Here is a 25,607-nt window from a genome sequence, read left to right as displayed (position 1 = left end):
TTTTCGTATCAGTATACATAAATGACCTGGCACAGTAGCTTCACAGCAATATATTTTTCACAGAACGAAAACAAACTTTTGGTCATCAAGAACATGTTTCAAAATAGGTACCTAGACAGGAAAAAAGTGTTTTAGGAAAAACCTTTTATTGAAGAATCAGCTAGCAAGATTAAAGGGATATATTTATAGGAGAGATTAGTTTCTGGGAAAGAAAGGGTTTGGTAATCTACTGCTTCATCTTCATACTGTTGTAAATCATGCCCTAAAGAAAATAACGCCGGCCGCCACTGGTAGCCATAAACCAAGTAGTGTCCGACCAAAAGTTCGGTTTCGGTCAAGTTTCGGCAAAAAAGCTGGTTTCTGTGGCAAACCTGCCGAAACTGCATTCGAGAGTTCTCGCGCTGTGATCGGTCATCTTCGACGCGTTGAATTTCATACAAGCGGCGAAGACATTTTGCCGCGTCCACGTGCTTAATTATGCCGTGACTTACTTTGTTCATCACATAAATATTAAGAAGTACCTATTGTGGTATTAGGTAACAACTTGAGTAAGTCGAAGACTGCATAACTCTGTGATTTAAAGATAAAAAAATAAACACTGACTGACTATAATAACGTTTTCTTTATTTTTTCCTCAAAATATAATCCTTGTAAGGTTTCGGTCGAAACCGAAATTTCGTTGCCGAAATTCGTTTTCGGTCGTAAAAACCAGTTTCGGTCGGACACTAAAAACCAACTGTAACGTGGTTAAGGCCGCGCGCAGTCTATTATTCTTGTCTTCGCGCCAGCTTCGATGGAATCCCTGCGAATATTCCACCGGCTTCGATGGAATTCCGAGGAATGTTTTACATCCTTCGATTGACAAATATAAACACGATCTACTCGCCTGTCGAGACAGTCAAGTGGAAGTGACAGTGCAGTACGCGGAGCGATTTAATAAGGCTATAGATATTTGAATAATAGTTGAAGTTTTAGTTGAAGTGTTTGGTTGTATCTGAAGTGCAATAAAGTTGACTTTGATTATTGTTCAATTATTGGTGAACCCTCTGGTTAAAAACGCAACAACAATACAAAAAACTCCCAAATTGTAAGTCGAAATACGTAAAACGTTTCCTCCGATCACCTAGGACAACCTGATATTTGATGAACTCGAACACCATTGTGTAACAACACTAACAAAACTTTATTTTTTTCAATAATGTAAACTCCTTATTTCTCTATAACTTTTGCCAAAATAAACCCATGACATGCAATAAAAGAAACTAGAATGAACACCTCTCAGAAAAACTCATGACACAATTTAATTGTTATTTTATTCCTGCGAGTTGATCGAATCAAGTACGAGACCTACTTACTGCAAGGGGATAATTCAGCTCAGTTTGCTCATTACCCCTTCCAGTATATCTTAGATTATTTTTTTCACCAAACGACGGCCATGGGCGACTGATGTGTTATTTCTTACGGCGCCGCTGCGACATGCAAATCTAGGCCATAAAGATGTGAGATGTCATAGACATTCAGGACTATATGGGTTATATAAAATGCTCCTAGATGTCTATGTTCAGACACTGGTCGATTTCCAGATCGTAACATATCTAATGGGGACTATTTTGAAGGCGACAATGTAATGGAGACAAATGAAAGAATATTTTCAAAAAAAGAAAGTTTCTGTTATTTGCTGAACATACCTCATACACGTTTTGGTTATTCTATATTTTCTGGAACGAAACACAGTTCAGTTTTGATATGTTATCAAAACTCAACGTAATCAAGGACAACTGTTATTTTTGAAAACGTTTTATTAAACATTTGAACACGTAGAAGCTCCTGCATTTATACACAATATACAATCTGGTTTATCAAAAAAATATTGTACTTAAAAATCTAAATTTGACTAGGCTTTCTTGATACCAGGTCCGTGGAGTTCTATAAAGGACTCCAAAGATAAAGGCACCTGACCTTGATAAGTAAGTCTATGCTGTTTAACAGCATTCGCTGCTATACATTTCAGACTCAATTTCATTTGTGTTTTGAGTATTATTTCTGCTACACCTGGAAAGTGAATAGACTTTTTTTTATTTATTCCAACATCTTGCTAAACATATAGATAACAGAAATTAATAAAAACAGGGGTTGTATCATGTTACAACTTTCTTTCAGTCACTGATTACTGGAACATACCATATTTTTTTAAAGAGTTGTATTCTTTTATACAAATTCAATTATTGTAATTCATCTCCTCCGAAACATTGTATGACTGAGAAAAAAATGAAAATATTTAGATGATTAGATTTTAAAGTAGGAAAAAATTAAAGTAGGAATAGAAAACTACTTTCAGGGAGAATACAATGACAGATAACATTTTTAACTTCAATGTGAGATTACCACTTGAAATTTTACAAAACCGCGACAAATGGATCGCTATATGATAGTATCTTGGCTCAATTCTTTCTGAAAAATTGCAGAAACAAGCACTGTACCAGGTCTATCCAGTTTCAAAGAATTATACTAAATTATGTAACCCTAACTTACTACGGTGATCCTATTAATAACATCGTTCATTTTTAAATAGCAAAGAGGTGGAAGTAGACTACAAAACAAAATACAAAGAAAAAAATCCAGTGTCAAATAGATCGGGAGTATACAAATTGACTTGGGGTTTTAGTCCGAAATTTTATAGTTGACAAACCGGAAGAACTTTTTTCTAAGAGAATAAGAGAGCATAAAGTCGTTTTTTGAATGGAAAAACTAGTTCAACATTTGCAAACCATCCTTTGACAGAGGGACACGAGTTCAATCACGATTATGACGTATTGCCTTTGGAAGAGAAGGTTCAAAACTCAACTTTTTAGAAATCAATAGACGTAAAAATTCAGGATTAATGCTCAATGATCGAATAGATTTGAATTTTTCCCCTTTATTGAATTTAGTTTTCAACCAGAAAATTGGTAATTAGGACAGATCTTGAAAGTAGGCAACATGATAGCTCAAATTAAAAATGTATTCATTATTCTCCAGTCTAATGAGTTGTTCCTACATAGGTAAATGGTTGAGGTAATGAATTTATCATGTAGAAATTTGGCACGTAGTAAATCATAATTCAAATTAATATAAAACCAGGACACAGAATTTGTACAAACAGTATTGTGATGGCTGAAGATATTATCGAATAGCGAAACACGTGCCGCGGTGTTTTTTGAATATGTTATCATCTATCATACTATGGCAGATATTAAAATACATCTAGACAATTTTGCAAGATACCTCACAGAGACCATAATTGCAGATAAGCATCTGTAATTCGATTGTAATTGAAAAAATTACTGGTAACCCTAGGTAAGAATACACAATATCAGATTCACTTACTACCTGTAGCTGAAGATTCTAGAGGCGTCTCTCCACGTTTATTCACGCAGTCAAGATGGGCTCCATTTTCAGTCAGATCTGTGATAATCGAGTGTAACGTAATGAAATCAGACACAGCCTTATGATAGTTGACAATGACGTGGAGGGGTGTATTCCTGTCAGCATCCATTGCGTTGACGTTAGCGCCGCACTGTATCAAAAGTTTGGTCGTCTCTGCGCAGGGGAATCTGAAAGGTTTCTAACTTGTAGTCAGTAATATAATTGATTCATTTCAGTTATTAGATTGGAGTGTTCTATAAGTTGATCAGTTGACAGGGGAATCATTTTTGAGTCAGCGTACAAGAATATTTGTTACACGCTTGTGTGAAAGAAAAAAAGAGGTCCAACTGTCTCCTATTGGAATTTGTGAACCTATATTTGATGAAATATCATAAAATAGATCACGTAGAGATGCGTTACCTCAAGTGTAATTTATATAAGACTTACAAGACACAATTGCCTAGGCTTAACATATACTGTCTGTTCAAAAAATAAGGAGAATTTTCATTTTTCTCAAAGAATATTTGTCAATTTCTATTTTGTCCCCTTCAAAGTAATCCCCCTCAGATATAAAACACTTGTGCCAGCACATAATGTCAAGATAATACTCCTGATTGACCGTACGACCACATGGCAAGAACTCATGATGTACTATGCCACCGTAATTGAAGAAAACAGTGAGCAAAACCTTGACATTTGATCGAACTTGGTGTGCTTTCCTTGGTTTTGGCTCTCCTGAACTCTTCCAATGGATCGATTGGACTTTGGTTTCGATGTCATAACCATATACCCATGATTCGTCACCAGTTATGACCTTTTTAAGCCAGAGGTTCTCAAATTTATTTTGTCTACCGCCCACTTCGAGAGTTAATTATTTTCCAGCGCCCCCCCAAATGTTTTTACATTACTACATTTCAAGAATCACAATCGCAGTCATTATTTCAATAATAAAATTATGTGTCATGTGAAAATAAGACTTTCTGATGAGGGTAATGTAAAACACCATTTTGTAATATTAGGAAAATTTTTATTAATGTTATTAAAATAAATATTTCAATTTGAATTTTAAAACTAATCTAAATAAGTTTGTTAATATCAAGCTCGAATTTACTCAAAAACAGCCGCAAGTCACCGCGTTCGGTAATCTGCAACCGATTTCTTTTTTCAGTTAGCAACGTTGCCACAGCACTAAATATACGCTCACACGATGATGGGAATGCTATAAAACATCGTTGAACGATGGATCACAATCCAGGGTACAATTGCGGGATTGGCTTTTGTAGCCAAAATTCTTGGTATCCATTTTATTTTTATTTCCTCGTTCATTATCAGTTCTATGAGTTCTTCCAGCTGGGGTGATCCTGCTGTGTTGATATTTGAAAAAGGATCCAACACCCAGTCCGGTATTTCCAATTTAAAATGTCCTGGAAATGACTCTTCAATGTTTTCAGCCATCTCAATTCGTCTTTGCACGGAACTATTGTTCAAATGAATTTTTCGGATAATATCTGCCGCTGGTTTATGGAGCACAGTAGTTGATATCTTTTTCATTGTCGGTAAAATTAAATCCTCTCCAATAGTGGGAAGTTTACCTGTTTGAGCAATTAATAAGGAGATATTGTAGGAAGCTCGGAGTCCGTCGTCGTCTTGCTTAGAAACCGCTGAAAAAAGTTTTGACACAGTTGGCTGAGCTGAGTGTTTCTTTTCCAGTTATGGAAAATAAGTCACACTTTTGTCTTTTTTATCTGAATGCGTTTTATTCAAATGATCTTGTAGCCTTGAGGGTTTCATCGCTTCATTCGAAAATGTTTTTTGACAAAGAAGGCACGTAGGCGAAGATGGATTTGTGGGATTTTCAATAAATCCATATTTTATATATTCCGCGCTATACTGCCGTTTCCTCTTTGTTGTTTTCGACATAATTTTCTCTTCAAAAATGCCGAAGTAAAGAATTGAGTATTAAAAACTTACTAATGATACCACTCAAAGTATTCACCACCGCACGTACAGCACTTTACCTAGCTATTCGCTAACTAAATTCACTTGTTTTCGTAATATCGTCAAATGACATTACTGGTTGGATGGCGCGCGCGCTTTTATATGAGGCAGCGGGCGGGCCTAGTACTTTCGAGAATGGAGACTAGAAACCTCTCGCTTCGCATTGAAGCTCACCGCCATCTACTGTACAGTTTGGCAACTACTGTCCAGTCTCCTAGATGGCGTTACACGAGAAAACGCGCGTTATGCGTAAAGGAGCGGTAAAGTTTGTGTTAAGAGCAACAAAAAAAAATTTAAATTAACCATCGCCCCCATAAACCGTTTCAACGCCCCCAATCTTCTCAGTGCCCTTTACTGCCCCCCTATAGACCTCCAGCGCCCAAGGATCACGACGACACTTAAAATAAATCGATAAATTTCACATGCAACTATATACAAAATCTTACTTGCATATATCATTTGTATGGAAATCATCCACAGGCGTTTCTGCATTACATGCCAGGTGTAACAGCGATTGCCCATCTCTTAGCGTAACCTCAAGTTGGTTCAATGTGAACACCATTCGGTTGACATTGAACTTTTCTTCGTCGGAGCACTGCTTCAATAGTTTTGTTAGAATAGTTAACAGGTACAAAGTAGTTGTCAAGTTACTCTCAATATCGTCCTGAAATTAAAACAAGAACATTTTCAATTAGAATAGCTCACAGATAGGATATGATGTGGCGCCCAATATGGGGCACAATTGAAAATGAAAATACTGAAATGTAATCCTGATTTTTAATGATGATTTCTTTCAATGTTATCGAGATCATTGAGTATTGAACTGATAAATGAGTTAGTTGAGGCCAAAAGAGAGAAATGAATGCTAAAAACAAAGTTAAGTACTTTAATTATTCGGTACAATAGCAAAAATTAGTTTTAATTATTCATTTATTAATTTTTTCTTAACTCGGCATATTTGAAATTGTTCATAAGAAATGGTATGAATAATCCGTGATACACTACAGCAGATGAGCAAGCAAAAAAATCAGCTCAAACTTTTACCAACACATTATACTAACCAAGAGTTCTACAGATAAGTAAATTACCATTACAGTATCGGGATCATCTTTAGGGCCAGGCCTCACCATTTTCATCTTGTTTCTTTCAAGTTCCACTATAGCAGCTGATAATACTTCAAACACGTGATTGTAAGAAACCTTAACGCCCACGTGTAACATCTGGGAGAAAACCTGGGCAAACCTGAGGAGGTCTTTGACAACAGATACATAGTTTCTTTGTCGAAGCTTGAGGGCATGCAACCACAATTCCAAGCATCTAAAAGAAACAAAGATCTGGATCTTTTCAGATAGTGAAGCAATCAAAAACTATTTCATCTCTAGTATTTTTGGATTACTGTCGATTATTATATCAAAGTATCCCAATGAAAATATTAAAAAAACACTTTCACATACCTGTCAAAACGTGCATTATCGGCAAAAACTGCTCCTCGGTATATAATAGGATGGGGCACTTCTGGATTCTGAGTACCCAAGATCCGTTCTCTGATGGTCAAAGCTTCCATGTGTAAGCTGTTATTGTTGCCTAGTAGGGCTTCGAGCTCAGCGACGTTCTGACATTCAACCCAGTTTTCGTAAGCCGGAATAGGTGTAATTAATTTTTTCTTAATCGGGTTATCTGGATCACTGAACCTGCAAAGATTGGTTCCAGAGATCACAGTTATTCTACTGGTTTTAAATCCATCCTATAAATTATTATTTGGGCTATGTGATATTATTAGCTATTAGTGACAACTATAGCCGTTTTTGCGTTTTCAGTAGAATAACTACAGAAACTCACATTTTCATGGATATTTATCATGACATGATCTAAATCAGGATATGAATATCTATCATTATAATTTTTGTTACTGTTACAAGTTGCTATGCCTCTAACATAACTAAATAACGTCACGAAAAAATAATTTAATGAAACTTCAGTAAGTCTAGATTCAAATACACTCATAGACATACATTAAAATTTATCATCTTTTCTGATAGGCCGCAATAATGCTTGTTTGAAAGTGTGAATACTTGTGCAGTTTCTCAAAGAACCAGACTAGTCCTCTGAAAAACAAACTATTTATTGCTGACCTTGAGTTTGCCCTGGATACACGGAAGCTTATATTTGTTCTAGTGTCATATTGGTGGACTTTACTGTGTTTACTTTGATGAAAATTTTAAAATAGTTATGTTGAATACGATTCATTATTTTGAATATAGAAATCATATTTAGATAATAAAATCTGTTTGAGATAATTGAGCATAGTATTCATAGGGGTAAGTCGATCAAAGAAAGAAAGAAAGAAATGCTTTATTGACTACGATATGCACAATATACATGGGTAGTACGTCAATTTACAAAGAGTGTTGAAACATCCCGTGATTTATATAAACACATACTTATTCGCAGTAGACAAAGACAAAAAATATACAATTATGTAAAGAAATAAAATATATATATATAAAAAAAAATATATGCGATGGGGGCATCAGCATTGATTGGATTGAATTGATATTGCCTCCTGATATTCACTAACGGAATAAAAACAGTTATCAATGAGTGCTTTTTTAATAACTGTCTTGAACGCATGCAAACCAAGACATCTTGCATTCATATCAATTTTATTGTAGAGGCTGAGATTCAATGTATTAGAATGTGATGATTTCAATCTCAACTTTAGTGGTCGCAGCTGGCAGCCACTGCGTGTTGGATAGCTGTGAAAATCAGAGTTCAGCTTGAACATTTCTTTATTTTTATGAATTTCAATGAAAGTTTGATATATGTAAATACAAGGTAGTGCCATTATCTTATGTTTGATGAAAATTTGCTTGCATGATTCATCAAAACGTGCTCCATCGATGATTCTCAGTGCTCTCTTCTGCAGTCGAAATGCTCGTATAGCCTGAGTGGAGTTACCCCACAGCAGGGTTCCATAGGATATGTGAGAGTGAAAAAGGGAGTGGTATGAGATAAGCAGTACATCAGTACTGACAATTTTTTTAAGTTTGCGTAACACAAATAGCTGACTGGACAGTTTATTGCACAAACTATCAATGTGGCTATTCCACTTAAGACCGTCATCAAGTATTATTCCCAACAGTTTGGCAGTTGACCCATTGGTAAGATTTTTGTTAGAGGAGAATGTGATGGTTTGGGTTTTATCTTTGTTCATTTTCAGTTGATTTGTGTTAAACCAGAGTTCTGCTCTAGATTTCGTGGCTGTCATGTGTGTTTTGAGTGTAGTGAAGCTCTGATGTGAATTGAGCAGAGAAGTGTCGTCCGCAAAAGCAATACACATATCTGGCAAGAGGAAGTTAAATATGTCATTGATATATATGGTGAACAATAGTGGCCCTAAGACGGAGCCCTGTGGTACTCCGTATTGGACACTTGCTTGTTCAGAGTTACCCCCATTGACAGAAACACATTGCAGTCTATTGGATAGGTAAGATTTGAAAATGTTAAGTGGGATTCCTCTCACGCCATAGTGTTCTAGCTTTGTTAACAGTAGCTGATGGGAAACACAGACAAAGGCCTTGGAGAGGTCGCACAGCGTAACACCTGTTAGTTCACAGGACTCAAAACCCTCAATTATCTTTTCAACCACCCTGCTTACTGCTTGGACTGTGGAACGATTAGTACGGAAGCCAAATTGACAATCATGGATTGTGTTATGTTTGTCAAAAAATGAATTTAAACGAGTTTTTAAAATTATTTCAATAATTTTTCCTAGAATTGGAATGATTGAAATAGGCCTATAATTGTCGGGTAGGTCTTTATCGCCTTTTTAAAATATCGGTATTAACTTAGATATTTTGAAGATATCAGGGAAGACTCCCTCCACGAAGCTCAAATTAATGAGTGCTGTCAATGGATCCACAATACTATCCCCCACTTCTTTTATGATTTTGCTATTTAGGCAAAATATATCAAAGCTATGAGAATTTTTTAATCTTTTAATTGCTGACCACACTTCATGTTTAGTAACAGGTTCTAGAAAAAAAGAATCTTTCGGTTTCGAGGTGCGATCTAAAAAATCGATAACACAATGATTGTTCTGTAGTAACTGTTTAATTAAAGTCAGCCACTAAAGAGAAAAAATTATTGTACTCATCTGCTGATAGATTACTACTATGTTCAGTGTTGCCTATTTTTGCTTTGTTTCTTTCGAAATTTATTATCTTCCAACAGTCTCTACTTTTATTTGCTGAATTTGATATGAGGTTGCTGCAAGATTCTTTTTTTGCTAAGGTAATTTCCGATAGATAGTGATTTTTGAGCTTTTTATAAGCAACTTTATCTTCTGTGGTACCTGTGCAATCAGACACAACTTTAACTGCATGCACTTGTCTCCTCAGTTCTCTCAGGTGATCATTATAAAATTTTACAGGAGTTTTATTGTTGTTTTTCACTCTCTTCGTCGGTAGAAACTTGCATACTAGATTATGTAAGCTGTTTGTAAGAAATTCAGCTAAGTCATTTACGGGTGCGTCTGTAGTGTAAAAAAATTGAAAATCTATTTCTGCAAGACAGTTTTTTATTCTATTCAGCCCTTTTTTGGTTACAGGTCTAGAGATTCGAGAACATTCAGCATCGTGCTTGCATTGAATATCAATATATTGTCCTAGATGATCAGAGATACAAATGTCAATGACACCAGAATCCGTGATATTATACACGAGATTTGTGAGTATGTTGTCTATACGGCTTGCCGATTTTGGGGTTGCCCTTCGAGTAACATCTAGTATGTTAATTGAGAGATCATAAGATTTTAATATGTCTTTCCATGATTGAGAAGTTATATTCTCCTTGTTTAGGTCTATATTAAAGTCTCCCGCGACAATAATATTTTTGAATTTATCTGATAAATGTTCCATCATCTCACAAAACAGTTTGATAAAAACTTCATAATTACCTTTACAACTCGATCTATACACAGATATTACAGCTATGTTAGATGAGCTCAAAAGAATTCCGCAGAACTCAGCATGCAATTCGCTAGAGAATGAGCTGAGGTCAAGGACTTTGTATTTTAGATTATTTTTTAAAAAGATACACACTCCCCCATGCAAAGTGTTTGCCCTACAGTACCAGGATGAAAGGGTATATTTACATAAATTTACAGTTTTTAAGTTTGTCTCAGTAAGCCAATGTTCGCTCAAGCAGATAACACTATATTCATTTTGTTCTAGAAAGAGTTCTAGAGCTCCTATTTTATTTGAGATAGAAGGTTCGATGCCCCCATCACTTAGAGAATTAACATTGTTTAAAATATTTAAGTTAGTGGTCATACTGTCGGGGATTTCGTTCCTCTCCGGTATAAAAAACGTTGGACAACAGCATACTTTTTTTAAATTTTATATTATTGGTTTCAGAATTATTCTGTTTTCTTAATGAGAATATAAGTTTTCTCAACTATATTTACTTTTCTAAATGAAAGAAATTTTATTGATGCTTTACATTCTTCATGTTTACACAAGTCAGGTGGGAATATACTAGTAAAATAGGTAAGTCATGGTTATAATTACATCTACATAATATAAAAGGTTTAAACTTAAAGATAGTTATAAAATATTTATGCTCTACCTGTGTGTCACTGTAACATCGGCAAAGAAGAGACCACATCATCAGACAGGAATTCTTCAATGCTATAATACGCTTTTTTGATAAGTGGTTTTTTTATCATTTGTGCAGCGTATAGCTTCAGGAATTTTGTTGAAGAATATTGGACCATAATAATTTTTATAATTTCTGATTTTAGACAACCTATGATACAGTAGAACTAAATTATTTTTTTGTCGGGTATTATGTAAATGAGTAAGTGGATACTAAGTCGTAAGTTTTTATATTGATTTTTATAAACTTAATGCATTCATAAATGTATAGTGACGGTATAGTTAAGACACCAAATTTTTTAAATTTTTCTCTAATATCCTCCCTATAAGTAAGAGAGAGCATATATCAAATGGCTCGTTTCTGGATGCCAAAAATTCTTTCAGTATGTGCCGAGTGGCCCAAAACAGAGAAATGCATACAGAACTAGTGACTGAAATAAAGCATAGTAAGCCTTTAATAATACTTTATTGGTAACAATTTTGGCCAATTTTTTTAGGAGATAAGTTACCCTGCATAGTTTTTTCGCTAAATAATCAACATGAGATTTCCATGTTAAAGATGAGTCAAGCATTACTCCAAGAAATTTCACATTTGACTTCAACTCCGTGTCATGAATTCTAAGAGAGAAAACAATATAGTCAGTTTTTGAGTCATTTAAGCGAAGCCTGTTACAGTTGAACCAATCAACAACCTTCAACTGTGCCTCTATGATTTTTTCATTTAAATTAGTTATGGAGAGATTTGTTTCAATCAATGTTGTATCATCAGCAAAGAGGATCACCTCAGCGTCTGGCACCACCGCAGGTAAGTCATTGATTCAAATCAAGAATAGTAGCGGGCCCAGTACCGAGCCCTGAGGAACCTCATATTCTACCGATGTTTCAATGTTTTAAAAGAGCAATTTACCACTGGGTAATTCTAAAATGACCCTAGTCTATTTGGGCTACTGTTGTTAGTTATGTGATCAATAATATTGATAAAATATTAATTGAATGCTGTAGCCATCTCTAATGAATCAGTTATAATATAGGGCTCAGGAGATGAAAAAATTATTTGATAACATTTTTGGAAAGTATCAGGTTTTATAGGACTTTCGCTATACAATATCTGAAATTTGGATGTGCCCAATCTCTTTCTTATGATTTCATTTTCAATTTGGTGTCATTATATAGTATTTGATTGTGTCTAATAATTACATTAGGTTGTGGGGCAAGCTCATTCACAAAAGTATCAGTTTTATCAATTTTTTGCATGACATAATCAACATCAACAAGAGACAAAATTTAAGCACTGGTTGATCAACTTTCTTGTAACATAAGTTGATCTCATGATATGTTTGATTTGATATGTTTCTAGTTATTACAATTTCGTCTGCTCATTAATGCAGCTTTTGAAACAGTTAACTGCTATGATAAAGGGGTCTGTCATTTTTGACTTGTACATTAGCATATTTATTATTACAGTTAGTTATTACAAAATCAACTGGAGTTTTACTATTATTGGTTCCTCTTGCGGACTACTTCAGTGTTCGAATAAACATGTATGTTATATCTCACTTTGGAAATTTTAATTTTTTGAAAAATTATTCATTTTGAAAAAAAGGAAACAGTACTGTATTCCCTTGAGTTACAATTGAACAGAAACTGACTCTAAACGTACTTTAATGTAACTGTAATTATAAGTAACTCATTTCGCCATGCAGGACGTATTTATAGAAATATAATTGATTACATATTCTAAAAATGGAACAAATAAAATAAAGGTCCTTTGTGTCATTGTTTTGGAAAACTGCGTATTGCCGGATGTTGATTCAGCATAAGTCAGCATTGACATTGATCTTGTTTATCCATGTCACCTTGGGTATGAATAGAGGTCAATAAACAACATATAACATGTATAACTTATTAATACGAACTTATACTTGAACAATTCATCTATCTATTGTTAATGATTAAAAAGTTGTTGTAGTTTTTAATTTGATTCATTCTCATTTTATTCTGCTTGTATTGCTAGCATTATAACTTAGTGATATCTCTTTAACTTGTCATAAATATGTATTATTTGCATATGATTGAATAAAGTATGTCTGTCTTTATGTGTATATCTAACTAAATAACGATGTATTAACTTACCTCAATTCCATCGACATGTGCATATACTTATATGCCTTGACTAGATCATAATTTTCCTTATCGTTCGCATACGATGCCCCTAGTAGTTCGAGCGCTTCGATCCTATCCTCAAGACTGATCTCCGGCCTCTGCGCCAGATATTCAACGACGTCCGACCTCGTCCTTTCAGCGGCAGCTTTGATGGGCGTCATGCCGGCGTCGTTGTTCGAGAATTTGGCGTCGTACTTGAGGAGTTCCTTCACCACTTCGAGGTATCCGCATTCGGCTGCGAAGTGGCTGGCGGTGGCACCGCAGAGAGCTTTTTCGTTAGGATTGGCACCGTTTTCTAGTAAAAAACTAACCTAGAATTCAGACGCGGGTCACTGGTATCTCATGATCGCCATCAGATTAGTGACGTGATTAGTTAGATATGATTGTTGCATAAAAAGCACAATTGAAGGGTCCAGAGAAAAAAACGGTGTTCCATTTCAACAGATTCTGATGGAAATATATAATAAAATGATTTTAAACACAAGGACAATAGAAATGTCCTTATAAGTATTTGTATTAATCAACAGAATGTAAAAATAACAAAAAAAGCAGATGTGAATATTCAATATGTCTGTCATCCAAAAAATCAAATTAATACTAAAAAACGAAACTGAATGGTGTCTCAAACCTTAGCACATTGAAATACAGATTGAAAATAGGTAGTGCAAAATTATTATAAACCGAAAATTGCAGTAAAAAGCATCCATGAGTCAGGTTTTGGAAGTAATTATACTTCAATAAAGAAAAAGAAGAGGTTCTTCAAAGGTGTTACAAAGTTGACGTCTATTATTTCTTCCCTTATATGCTTCAAAAATGTAGTGTGATTATGGATATAGTTTGGAGAAGGAGGATATTTTTAAACAACTAACTGGTCTTATGAATCTTTCAGTTTGTAAATGGGTGACATTCCTCATTGAGGCAGTTCTACATAAAACTTTGATCATACTCATATCCCTACCACAATCCAGATAGAAATTAACATGAATGTGAAATAAAACTCTCATAATAGGCTTTGAAAGCCTTTTTGAAAATTTTGAAATACTAACATCACCATGTCTGTATATATTCGAATTATGTTTTATACATAACCGTAATTGAAATGAAAATGTGCATTCTATTAACACTAGATGTAAGACAGACTTTCATGTGCCATATTGTAAAAATGCACTGACTTGCTATTCCCCCAATGTAATAGCGCACAGATTATTCAATTCACTACCCCTTGAACTGAAAAACTATAGCACTATCCACAGCTTCAAAATTACACTTACATCTTTCCTACTAGAGAAAAACGTTTATTCCCTTTAGTATTTTATTGAATAATAAAATAAAAATTTCAATGAATGTGTTACTCTTAATAAATTGTCTACTTATTTTTGGTTTGATTTTTAAGCTCTTCTATGGCTATTCTTACACAACGTACCTTTTTGACTGTCTTACAGGATAATAAAAACTATTATTATTATCATATCCATTCTCCCTTTTTCTGTCAAAAGGTGGCAAACGATTCAGAAAACTAAAATTTTTATTTGCGTTGGCAGGATGGATTGATTTTTGAATTCATTATTCTGTTTTTCATAGATGGTGACTATATTTGTATGGTCATGTCTACCTATGATGATAGTGTTTAGCTTTACAGTTCAGAAAAAAGAAGACTGTACTCCACAACATTGATCACAACATAGGTATAATTATTAAAACGACAGGTTTTGTGGTCAATGAATATAATGAAAGGATCCAATCAAGTGGCATCCTTGGTTATCCGACTTTGGTCCTTTACAATTTTTGTGGGGACACAAAAAACGAAGGGTCCGTCACCGGACTCATTGAAATACCTGCGAAGGTGAGTCTTAGGGTATGTCTTGAAGTGTCATTGCAAGTGCTTCAAAATGTTTGACAAAAGTTTGAAGATAACATATATTACGGTATGGAGGTTGGAGAACATTTCCAGATTTTCCTAATTGAAATGGTAGTTTTAAAAATAATCCATTTAATTTTTTGGAAAACATATTGTTGGCATTTCACAGTTTAAAAAAATGGACAGATTTTCAAAGGTGAAGCAGCAATCGATAGGGAATTAAAAGTCTTTATTCCTACCCATTCAGCAGTTAAATAAACCATTGCGAGCGAATTAATAAGTCAAAATAGTTGCGGTAAAAATGCCATGAGATATTATGTACACAAATAGAATGTAAGTTAGTCATCATTTTTACGTTCAACACAAGTTAACAATTTTTTTATTACAAGAACTAAATTGTAAATAAGCAAATAAATGAATTTTCAAACAAAATATCGTTTGACCCATAATCACATTCAAAATTTGAGATTTGTATCTAACATTGACGAAGGAGTGGAAGTAGTGTGGGACGTTGAAAATATGATGTTTTCAAAACACCAAACACCAACTGGCCTATCCTGTATGATCGAATTTATTAGAGATATGATGTTGTGTTTTATCCCATAATTTGGGGACTCAATAGGCTATGCTGGCAAAATTCTCAATAGTAATGGTGAGGTAATAAAGTATAAGGTACCCCCAAAGCGCGCGGTACGTTGCCCGAACTGAACACCTGTTTTGATGAAACAATTTTATTATTTGCACGTTGTTAAATGCTACATCCGTCCATGGTGATTTAGCAAAACAGACTGAATAAATGCCAACTAATTTGACAGATGTAGGTTCAACAAGATGACCGTTGTCAATTGTCAAAGTTTGGAAATCCCTATTGGAAGACCCTACAGTATTTGATTGTTAACTAGCAATAGCTCCATCTCGTGAACAAAGCCCGAAAACGGGTGAGAAACATCTCAAGTACCAATACTTTAATAGAAATCAAAAGAGAGGAGAGATGCGTATGTACAAGAAAATAAATATTTCAAAATAAAATCCCGAAACATTTATCTCTACCAATACCAACACAGGATCTGGTAAATGCCTGCCAGAAAAAAAATACTTCTTCGGCTTATACCACGATGGACATTGAATTACATCCCACAGATAGTCATGCAAGATACCTCACAGAGGTTAGTGTGGCAGATGTTTCTCGTTCATCCAGCAGCAAGACCATACTGAAATCAATAGAGTAGATCACCTATAGACCGGTTTAAAGTTATTACCTCTAATCAGTGGAGGAAAGATCCTACCCAAACAGCGGTGTGCCTGGGACTTGATTAATTTTAACGCTGCTGGATTGTTTGTATGAAACCTTCATCTAAGAGAAAGACTGTTAGCTAGTAACACCGCCATCTAATGAACACGAATTATAAATTTGAAACATTTTTGTATGAGAATTGTCTATGTTGAGAAATGTTGGTTTCACACTGATGCCACTGATCGTTTGACTGCTAGAATCAAAGTTGCTGTCAAATTCACACTGATTTATTCTAATTTATGCCATTCAACTTGGTACATCAAATGAAATGAACTCTTTAAAAGTCCTACAACTAACTAGAAAAAAAAACGCCAAAGTCCTGGAGCTGCAGTCAAATTCAAACCACACAAACAAAACTTGTACATTTCTTAATGAACACTTGACTTACGTCTGGTCAGTTGGTCCATTGAAGTGTTTTATAGCGAAAATATCAGCATTATTAATGTGATGAAATGTCAAAGTAAAAGCCAAAAAACTAAAACGCATAACAAATACTTACTACATCTAAGTGTCCCTTGTACGATGCTATCATTAGACATGTATTGTTATATTTATTTGCTATGTTTATATCAGCTTTGTGGTAAGTCAAGTATTTAACTACGTCCAGTCTTCCATCAAAACACGCGGCTCTGAGAGGAGTAGAATTGGTTTTCGTGGCATGATTCACATCTGCCCCAGCTTTCACAAGAGCTTTACATATATTTAGATTTCCTTAAACAATTAAAATAATTAAACAATCCAAAACAAGCACTGCTCCAAAACAACATAATTAGATCAAATTCAAAAATTGAAGTTCAAAGTAGCTTTCAAAATTGCTTGCTCACTTCAAGATATGTTAGGTAACCCTATAGACAAAATGTTTGAAAAACAAATGAGCTGTGAGGATTGCGACAGAAAGTATATTGGCCAGACTAAACAAGATATTGAAACACTTTTCAAAGAAAACACAGCACATATCCGACTTCGGTGACCAGAAAAGTCTAGAAGTTCATACCTAAATTGTATAGCAGAAATTATTGATGGAAACTAAGACAGAGATAATTCACAGATATTACAACCTCAGAATAAACTATTAAGTTAGAACTCTTTGCGTGCAATTTTCATCAAATAATCATTACTGTTATCTATCAATTAGTGTTCTATAGACCTTCTAAAAAGCATATCTATAATTGTGAAAAGAATATGTACTGACAAGTGATTAAATTTTCTTTTAGATTGTATATAATCGACTTTTTTGCCAGGGACTTTTGGGTATTGATAATACCAATAAAATATTACTTCATTGGGGAATTTGGTCATACTTGATGAAAATGATAATATATTTGAGATACAGTTTAATGTGACATTCTCACTACACAGTTTATAAAATCGCAACACGTTTTACACTATGCAATAACTTGTTTACGTGTGTTCACTACTATTGTTTGCAGAAATATATTAATATGCTTTGTGCTAAAAATGTAGCCTTCTGATTGATCTCAATTTTTTGCGGACACAAAATATAAACGAGTTTCATGAACCTTTGAATAATAAACAATGTGCAAGGATCTCTGGGTTTAGCCCTCTTTTAAAGACTAAATATATAAAGTTTGATTAAAATTCTAGACTATAAATGCAGACATCACTTTGAATAACCTGACTTAAAAATTATATTGTTTTTGCACAGTATTTTTAAATTGAATTGAGTTGCTTTGATCCCAGGTAATTGGAAATACTATGAAATAACTATGGGGGCATCTTTGAGGCATACTATCTGTCATAAATAATAAAAATATATCCAATCTCAGACTCATTTCCGTAAATAACACATATTCTCTTCATAGACATACCAAGTAAAATTTTTAGTTGAAACTATCTATATCTATGAAGAACTTTGATTTCTTTCTTCCTATTCTTCAAAAATGCCCTCTAGGAATTTCATCAATGAAACACATTTTTGGCATTGGCCTCATATTTTGAAGACAAACACAAGGCCTGAAAAAAATCTAAATATACAACAGAAGGAAATAATGGACCTTGAAATAATTTTGGACAAGGAAATGCTAATGTGTAGTGAACACCTTAAATTATTTTCATCTTCTGCTGACTATTGAAAGCAGCCTTCCTAGGTGAAATGCAGTGACCATCAAAATCATTTACCTGCACAAGCAGCACACCATAATGCACTAGCTCCTTCTATAACATAACCATCAAATTTGACAGTGCCTTCTTGTTCCAGATCAGGGCTAAATTTTTTCAAAAGTATTTGTACAACTTTTTCGTGTCCATTTCTAGCTGCTACTATGAGTGGTGTATATTCCTGCCCATCTTCTTCAGATATTTTCTGCAATATTGCAAATCAGATGTAAACAAGGTATGCCCACGGGAACAAAGAAAATGCAATGTCACAAATATGTTGGTTATTTACCTCATTTATTAGGAGATTCGCTTGTATTTTGTCTATTTCACTTATTAAAGTGTACAGAGCTATGGCCATTCCATCTTTAGCAGCGTAATAAACACGATTTTTCATTACTGAAAGTGACTCATGCATTGTTCAGCATCTGGTTGAATTTATTAATCGTACTATTCGCAGTATCTTGGAAAGCTATTTTCAAATGATGAAAATATTCCTGTCCCTACATTCCCGAAATTTCCTTATTCTGACGTAAAAAATACTTCTTCTTCTCTTCATCCTTGGCTTGGCCACAGAGGAAAGAAATTATCTGAGACATGGCATTTGACGTACGGGCCATATTACACCTGTGTGAAGTTGGCTCTTAAAGATAACTGCACGAGTGTGGCGACCGTTGGAACATGGCTCTGGTGTTTAGAGGAGAAAATTTCCACCTCACTTTGTATAATTCTCCTTTTACTTTTGAACCTTTCATCAGAAAAAAAACTATGATCCAGAATGTCATGATAAAGTTGGTTCACGAATGAATGAAAACATTAAAAAAATTGGAGTCAGGGCCGTAGCGAAAAGAAAAACCGGGGGGGGGGGGAATCCAAATTTTCCCAATCCCGAGGGATTAGTTACTACTATAATATATTAATTTTCTTACTAAGCTATCCAAAGATTGGCTGAATGCTTATGCCCGTTAGGGTATGCAAAAACAAAAATAAATGTTGGTGATTATAAAAATAATAATGGAAATTATTCTACTTTGGACCAAGGTCATTGGTCTTCCACTATATTCACCATGTATAGGAATATTCAATACAAATGAAAGGAAACAACACTTAAATAATATTGTGCTTATTGTTTTCTACTATTTTTTTTTACCTTCATGGTCCGAAATTTCCCAACTTCTCCAAGTCGAAAAAACAGCGAAAAGTTGGGAATTTTGTAAAATTGTCACTTCAAAATTTGTGGACTGTTCAGGACTGTTTTCTTACTTGGGAGAAATTAAAATTTTTTAAGATTTCAAACAACTCAGGATTCTCTTCAAGTTATGCATGTTGGGAAATCCCAACCTTCTCCTGATTCTTTCCCTGTTCTCATTACCTCTCTTTTTCTTTTCTCTCATTTCTATTTTTTTAATTTTTATTCATTTTTTTACTATTATTTTTTTCTATCTTCATGGTCCAAAATTTACCAACTTTTTCCCAAGTCGAAAAAGCAAAAGGGGAGCATCCCCCCATGACGACGGCCCTGTTTGGAGTATAAACTGGATGGAAAAACGTGTTTTGTATCATTCAAATTTCATGTAAAGTAGTTGTTTCCAGAGTACTTTTCCTTTCGTGAAATGTTTATATGGAAGTAATTGTTGCGAGAGGGCTTTTTCTTCCAGCTTGTATCTGAAAGTAACTTCCATGCATGATCTACACATCTTTGTGCTTTCTTTCTTCCTACAGACGTTTCCTTCATTTTTTGTTCAAAGATAGAGTAGTAGAAAGACAACACCCTTCTCTCCAAAAAACTGATCTCTCTTAAAAAATGTCTGTGGTTGGGATTAAATCAAATAAACGTATGCATGTCATTAGGTACTGTCAACGTGACATGAGTAGTTTTGAATCATCCTGACATAAGGTCGTAATGTTATTATGCATAAATTGAGTGCTTCATCTTGTAATTGGTGGCCAGATTAGTACTGAAGTGTCTTATTCCGAAACATCGATGCCCATCATTGAGGATGACAGTGTTCCATGTAAGTGAAATTTTATCTCTTGCGTATACTGTATTGTGTAGCATTCCTGTGAATATTCAACTCGATAACAGATGTTCAGAGTACAAACTGAATAGGATAAAGTGTTCATCTTGAATAATTCAATGTTCATAAAAGTAATTGCTTTGGAAGAGAGGACTTTATCTTCCAGTTTGTAAATGAAAGTAATATTTACGCATGATCTAGACATCTTTGTAAATAGTTCATTTCAAAATTGATTGTTTTCTTCCTTCCTTTCAAAGTCTTCCACATTTTTTTGTGTAAAGATAGAGAAGTAGGATGCCAATTGTTCCCCATAAAAATCGTTTGAACACAATCAAAATTCTCAATGCAACTCTCATTTCGGAATTGTTGCCAAAACGATTGATAACATAATGAAAATCATTTGCATTTTAAAATATTCCTTGCGAAAACTATCTGCCCCCATTAAATTATCATTTTAAAAAAAAAATTAACCTCTCTGCCTAAATATTGCGCTTTGTTTGCAATTAATTCAAAAGTTGCAATTTTCTGTCAAATGGTACTTTTTTCAACATAATCTGTTTCGAATTATTTTCAAACCGAAACAACAATGGTACAGAGCGCTAATCATAATAATAATAATACCTACTTCATTTTCAAAAAGATAATATGAAGATAATAAAAATTAATCATGGGACTGAAATCCAACAGATAATATGCTTTCAGTATTTGTTTGAAATTATATACAGTTACTTTGAAGCCTTCACATATATTCAGAAAGATTATTGTTAATTTTCGGAACAATGGATTCTGGCCCAAAATAATTCACTTTTAATTTCGCAATTAGCACATGAAACTGGTTTTTGATACACGTATCGTGGTGGTGAATACTCTTGTTCAATGTGAAATTTGGCTCATTTTCTTATGTTTTTTTTAAAATACTGTCCACAAGATTTTCTCTGGAAAATATTTGCCATGCATGGTACGATGTGCTTCTGCACAACGAATACATTTTTTGCTGGAGTTTAACCTCCCCAGAAACACAAACCGTACCTAATTCTAAAGTCTACATAAGCATAACATATACTAAATAACTGAGCTCTAGTCAATACCGATCTCAAATTATTTAAAAGGAACTTCAGGGAATTGATTTGGATATCAGATGTTGGCAATGACTATACACCAATTAAAAAATGCATTCAGATAAATACCTAAAAACTCAACACTGCTACCATCACTTTTTTAAAAATATGTTAGTTACTTTGAACTGGAGATTTTCAATTATTTCTGGCGGTTGTCAATACAATGAATCTGTGTTTTAACTGTGTTGAAAAATAAATCTTGCCCAATAAAAAACTGGATACTTGGTTTAATGCTTTTGAACATTCATTTTCTAACGTTGTAGTATCAGATACAGAAAAATCATCAGAATAGGCTATTCAACTACTGTATTCGATTATAAAGAGAATAAAAAAAAAATCTGTTTAAAATGTTTTTCCGTTAACCAGCTATCGCACCCCTACGAACGACAACCCTCAGAAGTCGAAACTTGTGCGAGCTGAGGATTAACGAGGTTTTACCTTTTAACGTGTGATTCCTAACACGGGTTGGACGAAAACAAGTGAAAATCGATCGTTCAGACTAGGGCTTGAACCACCGACCAACACGGCAGTCAATTCGAGTGAGTGAACAAAGCACCCGCGTTGAACCGCCTGGCCACCGACCGACCGAACCTAATATGGAGACCTGAGATACACCCATTGTTATGTTCTTACGTTCAGAGTTAAATTAGAAAGTACTATTATTTTTTCGTCAACTGCAATGACACAAATTGATCCCGGTTTTGGAGAAATTTATTTATTCAACTGAGTGAAACATCTCTTTTACCCTAATTCCCTAATACTTCAATTTTCAAGCAAGTTTTTTATGTTTCGCGCTTTTCGATAAGATTATGCGGATTTTTGACATCAACTTCGCGTTAAAACATTATTGGGTTGGCGACACTGTGAATGACTAATAGTAGTTGGTCTATCAGCCATAATTTGTTGCTTGTTTAGTGCAAATATGAGTTTTTTCGGTAAATTATTCGGTGGCAAGAAAGAAGATGAAGGGGCCTCGCCTGCAGAGGCAATACAAAAACTTAGAGATACTGAGGAAATGCTCATTAAAAAGCAAGACTTTCTGGAAAAGAAGATTGAAGAATATACTCTAATAGCAAAGAAAAATGCATCAAAAAACAAAAGAGGTAATTATGTCCTTTCACAGTAATATCTGTATATGTCTCAGTTGATTTCATGTAGTGGCCCTGCAAGCCCTCAAGAAAAAGAAGCGATTAGAAAAAAATCAGTTGCAAATAGATGGCACTTTAACTACTATTGAACTTCAACGAGAAGCTCTGGAGGGAGCTAGTACGAACACCACAGTATTGGAATCTATGAAAAATGCAGCTGAAGCTCTTAAGAAAGCCCATAAAAACTTGTAAGTACTAACCATATATGTTGTGGCAAAATAGAAGAGGCTTTTGGTGTTGTATAATTGGATACTATGAATCCAAATTTTAATTTTCAGTTGTAGTTCGAATGCAGTGTTACTCTTACAACTTCGTCGAACTTCATAATAAAAAAAAATTATAGGATATCAATTGGTTTGACAATAAAATTGACAGCATGTATCTATAGCCAATATTTTAACACAAAACACATCCTGTTTTTCAAGTGAAATATGTTCTGTTTTGGTTTCAATTACATTGCAATCAATAGACTTATTCAGTTTCCACTTGGGACAATTCTAGGACTCTCATAAGACTTTCCAAAACTCTACTGTGACATTACTTTTGAATGTTCTAAGAGTGTCTCGATGGCTAACCTGAATCTGGATATTATCAATTTAGAAGCTAGTAAGGAATTTCAAATGATTAAAAAGGAAATACTGGTGGGAGTATTTCACTTTGTCCAGGTACTGCAGTTGGTACCTACGTAAATTGTGGGGTAAAATTTTGGATAGGCTGCTTCCTCCGATTTTGAAAAAAAAATTGGATGTACTTACATATTTTGACGTGTTGATTACGAACCCAAAAAAAAATTGGTGTTCTCCTTTATTTCCAGAATAACAGCACATCAAAGTCCCACCATTCTTTTTGCACAACATAAAATTTAGAAAAACAACATTCTATTTTACTTTCTTTTTGCATGACACAAACTATAAAAAAATACCAAGTATTTATTCACCACTCAACTTCACATCTCATTTCACCGTCCTTCACACTTTCCAGTTCATAATCAACAACTTTCCTATAAAAATCTCCAATAATGCATCTTTTTGGTGATAATTCTCTCCATTTCACATCATAGTTGGCATCACTGATTACTAATAATATTTCAAATATAAGTGAAATTATTCATTTATTGTCATTGACTACATTCAGACAATCATATAAGATAATATGTAATAACAGACAGGGTTTCCACATTCACTATCACAAAATTATTTACACAAATCAAGAACTACACATCTTTCGTTGAAAAACCCTTTCCTGACTGTCATTATTGCCAACATAACACACATAATCAACTACTAACCTAACTTACATACTTGATTAGCTTATTAAACAAACAAAATAGTTACTCTGTTAGTTTCAGTCTCACTTTTTTTGCTGATGGAAAGGGGGGTCACTCCATTCGCTCCTCCAGAAATGAAACAACTAACATTATGAGGCATCAATGAAATATTGTATTCTGTTTTAATTTTTTCATGATCATGTTTGTGAACAAAACATTTTCTTTAAAGGGACGTGGACAATGTGCATGACATCATGGATGACATTGCTGAGCAACATGATATTGCGAACGAAATCTCTAATGCCATCAGCAACCCAGTTGGATTCTCAGATGACTTGGACGATGCTGAGTTGGAGAAAGAACTAGAAGAACTTGAACAAGAAGGTCTGGAGGAAGATTTACTCAAGGTTCCTGGACCGACGGAATTGCCAGCTGTCCCAACTGGCGCCATTGCCAAGCCAGTCAAACCAGCTAGTGAGTATTTTTCGAAACTCTTCCTCAAGATTTCATTAACAAGAATTTTGTAAAAATAATACTGTGTCTTGATTTCATTTTATGTAATATATAATTCAATATCCTTCATGGTAGTAGCTATGCAAGTAGTTGTTTCCAAACATTAGTCAGATCTTACTGAGTATAGGAACGTTGGGAGAGATAAATGTTCAAAATTCTCATTTGAAATATTCATTTTCTCAATTCATTTTATATGGGACAGAGCTATCTCTGTCCCATTGTACCTTTGTTGCATTGTCTGCCGTTAAGGTCTCCATTAAAGGGCCCTATTTTGTTCAGGTTCCCTAAACGGATAGTGTCCAGTAAGTAACCCTACAATTAAAGTAATGCTTCATTGTGAGATTCTCACTGGACAGTTCAGCAAACCTCAACATGTGTTTCACCATACAATAGCTCCCTCGGGCATCAGGCATTTGAATGTGTTTTATGAGAAAATTATCTTTTTTTGGCAGCTATACACAGCAAGTATAGCTAGCCGCATATGACTTTGAGGTTTGTAACAGTATTTGTTGATTGTCTTCCTTTGTAAGTTCATTTATGTACAAATAGTTTCAATAAAGTCAGACAAACTGTGCAGTATGTCGATGCCAATAAAAAATTTCTATGTAAACGAACTTGAGTGACATTTTTTTTTTCAGAAAAAGTGGAGGAAGATGACGATATGAAAGAACTCGAAGCTTGGGCCTCATAAAATGTTCATGGTTGCTAGGTTTGTTGAAATTTTATAAAAATATGTAGGCACCCATCTAACCCAAGAGATTCAAAGTTATTAATATATCACTGGAGTTGAATATCTTGTTTATTGGTGGTGTAAATAAGAACCCAACTCTTGATTTCTCCTCCGAAGGCTTGGGATGCTTCTCCATAATGTATATATATATATATCTTTTATTTTGTTTACAAAGGACAACTAGCAGGGTCCTCAAAAGATTAAAACTCCATTTGTTAGGAATTATATATTTTTAGCATAATAGCAGTAATTTCAGAGTTGCCTAGATGCAAGCTTTTGGTAATTCAAATTTTTCTTTAATAATAAAGTATATTTACATAAAA

The 25,607-nt window shown here is 34.3% G+C and overlaps 2 protein-coding genes across 5 annotated transcripts; one reads left to right on the top strand and one right to left on the bottom strand.

Moving 5' to 3' along the window:
• Window positions 1-1,781: 1,781 nt before the first annotated feature.
• Window positions 1,782-19,062, bottom strand: Fem-1 (protein fem-1 homolog B). 4 transcript variants are annotated; one of them, XM_023156789.2, is made up of 9 exons: window positions 18,783-19,062; window positions 18,515-18,698; window positions 16,875-17,086; window positions 13,194-13,534; window positions 6,858-7,094; window positions 6,465-6,720; window positions 5,850-6,067; window positions 3,367-3,593; window positions 1,782-2,052 (listed from the first exon to the last, which is right to left on the bottom strand). In XM_023156789.2, exons 1-9 carry the CDS (start codon window positions 18,906-18,908, stop codon window positions 1,895-1,897), a joined length of 1,959 nt encoding a protein of 652 aa, XP_023012557.1. In that variant the 5' UTR covers window positions 18,909-19,062; the 3' UTR covers window positions 1,782-1,894. The 4 variants fall into 4 exon arrangements, with proteins under 4 accessions (XP_023012557.1, XP_023012558.1, XP_023012560.1 ...); XM_023156790.2 differs by having other exon boundaries at window positions 3,370-3,593; XM_023156792.2 differs by having other exon boundaries at window positions 3,370-3,593; window positions 6,492-6,720; window positions 18,783-19,061.
• A 3,415-nt stretch (window positions 19,063-22,477) lies between these two features.
• On the top strand, window positions 22,478-25,607 carry shrb (charged multivesicular body protein shrub). Its single transcript, XM_023156793.2, has 4 exons — window positions 22,478-22,729; window positions 22,785-22,962; window positions 24,271-24,515; window positions 25,193-25,607. Exons 1-4 carry the CDS (start codon window positions 22,549-22,551, stop codon window positions 25,243-25,245), a joined length of 657 nt encoding a protein of 218 aa, XP_023012561.1. The 5' UTR covers window positions 22,478-22,548; the 3' UTR covers window positions 25,246-25,607.

Source organism: Leptinotarsa decemlineata, unplaced genomic scaffold, assembly GCF_025532065.1.
Source record: "Leptinotarsa decemlineata unplaced genomic scaffold, Ldec_3_MD MMD2_tig00026307_RagTag_RagTag, whole genome shotgun sequence".
In the NCBI taxonomy this organism is placed as follows: domain Eukaryota; kingdom Metazoa; phylum Arthropoda; class Insecta; order Coleoptera; family Chrysomelidae; genus Leptinotarsa; species Leptinotarsa decemlineata.
The sequence above is the reverse complement of the archived record's forward strand: the minus strand, read 5'-3'. Positions and strand labels throughout refer to the sequence as shown.

What these genes read in the sequence shown, in the direction of transcription:
- Fem-1 (XM_023156789.2), bottom strand. Translation starts at nt 18,908, where the DNA reads ATGCATGAGTCACTTTCAGTAATGAAAAATCGTGTTTATTACGCTGCT. An exon ending in CGAATCTCCTAATAAATGAG is followed by an intron (nt 18,699 to 18,782) that starts GTAAATAACCAA and finishes GCAATATTGCAG; the next exon opens with AAAATATCTGAAGAAGATGG. An exon ending in CATACAAATGATATATGCAA is followed by an intron (nt 3,594 to 5,849) that starts GTAAGATTTTGT and finishes GAAACCTTTCAG; the next exon opens with ATTCCCCTGCGCAGAGACGA.
- shrb (XM_023156793.2), top strand. Translation starts at nt 22,549, where the DNA reads ATGAGTTTTTTCGGTAAATTATTCGGTGGCAAGAAAGAAGATGAAGGG. An exon ending in TGCATCAAAAAACAAAAGAG is followed by an intron (nt 22,730 to 22,784) that starts GTAATTATGTCC and finishes GATTTCATGTAG; the next exon opens with TGGCCCTGCAAGCCCTCAAG. An exon ending in CAAGCCAGTCAAACCAGCTA is followed by an intron (nt 24,516 to 25,192) that starts GTGAGTATTTTT and finishes TTTTTTTTTCAG; the next exon opens with AAAAAGTGGAGGAAGATGAC.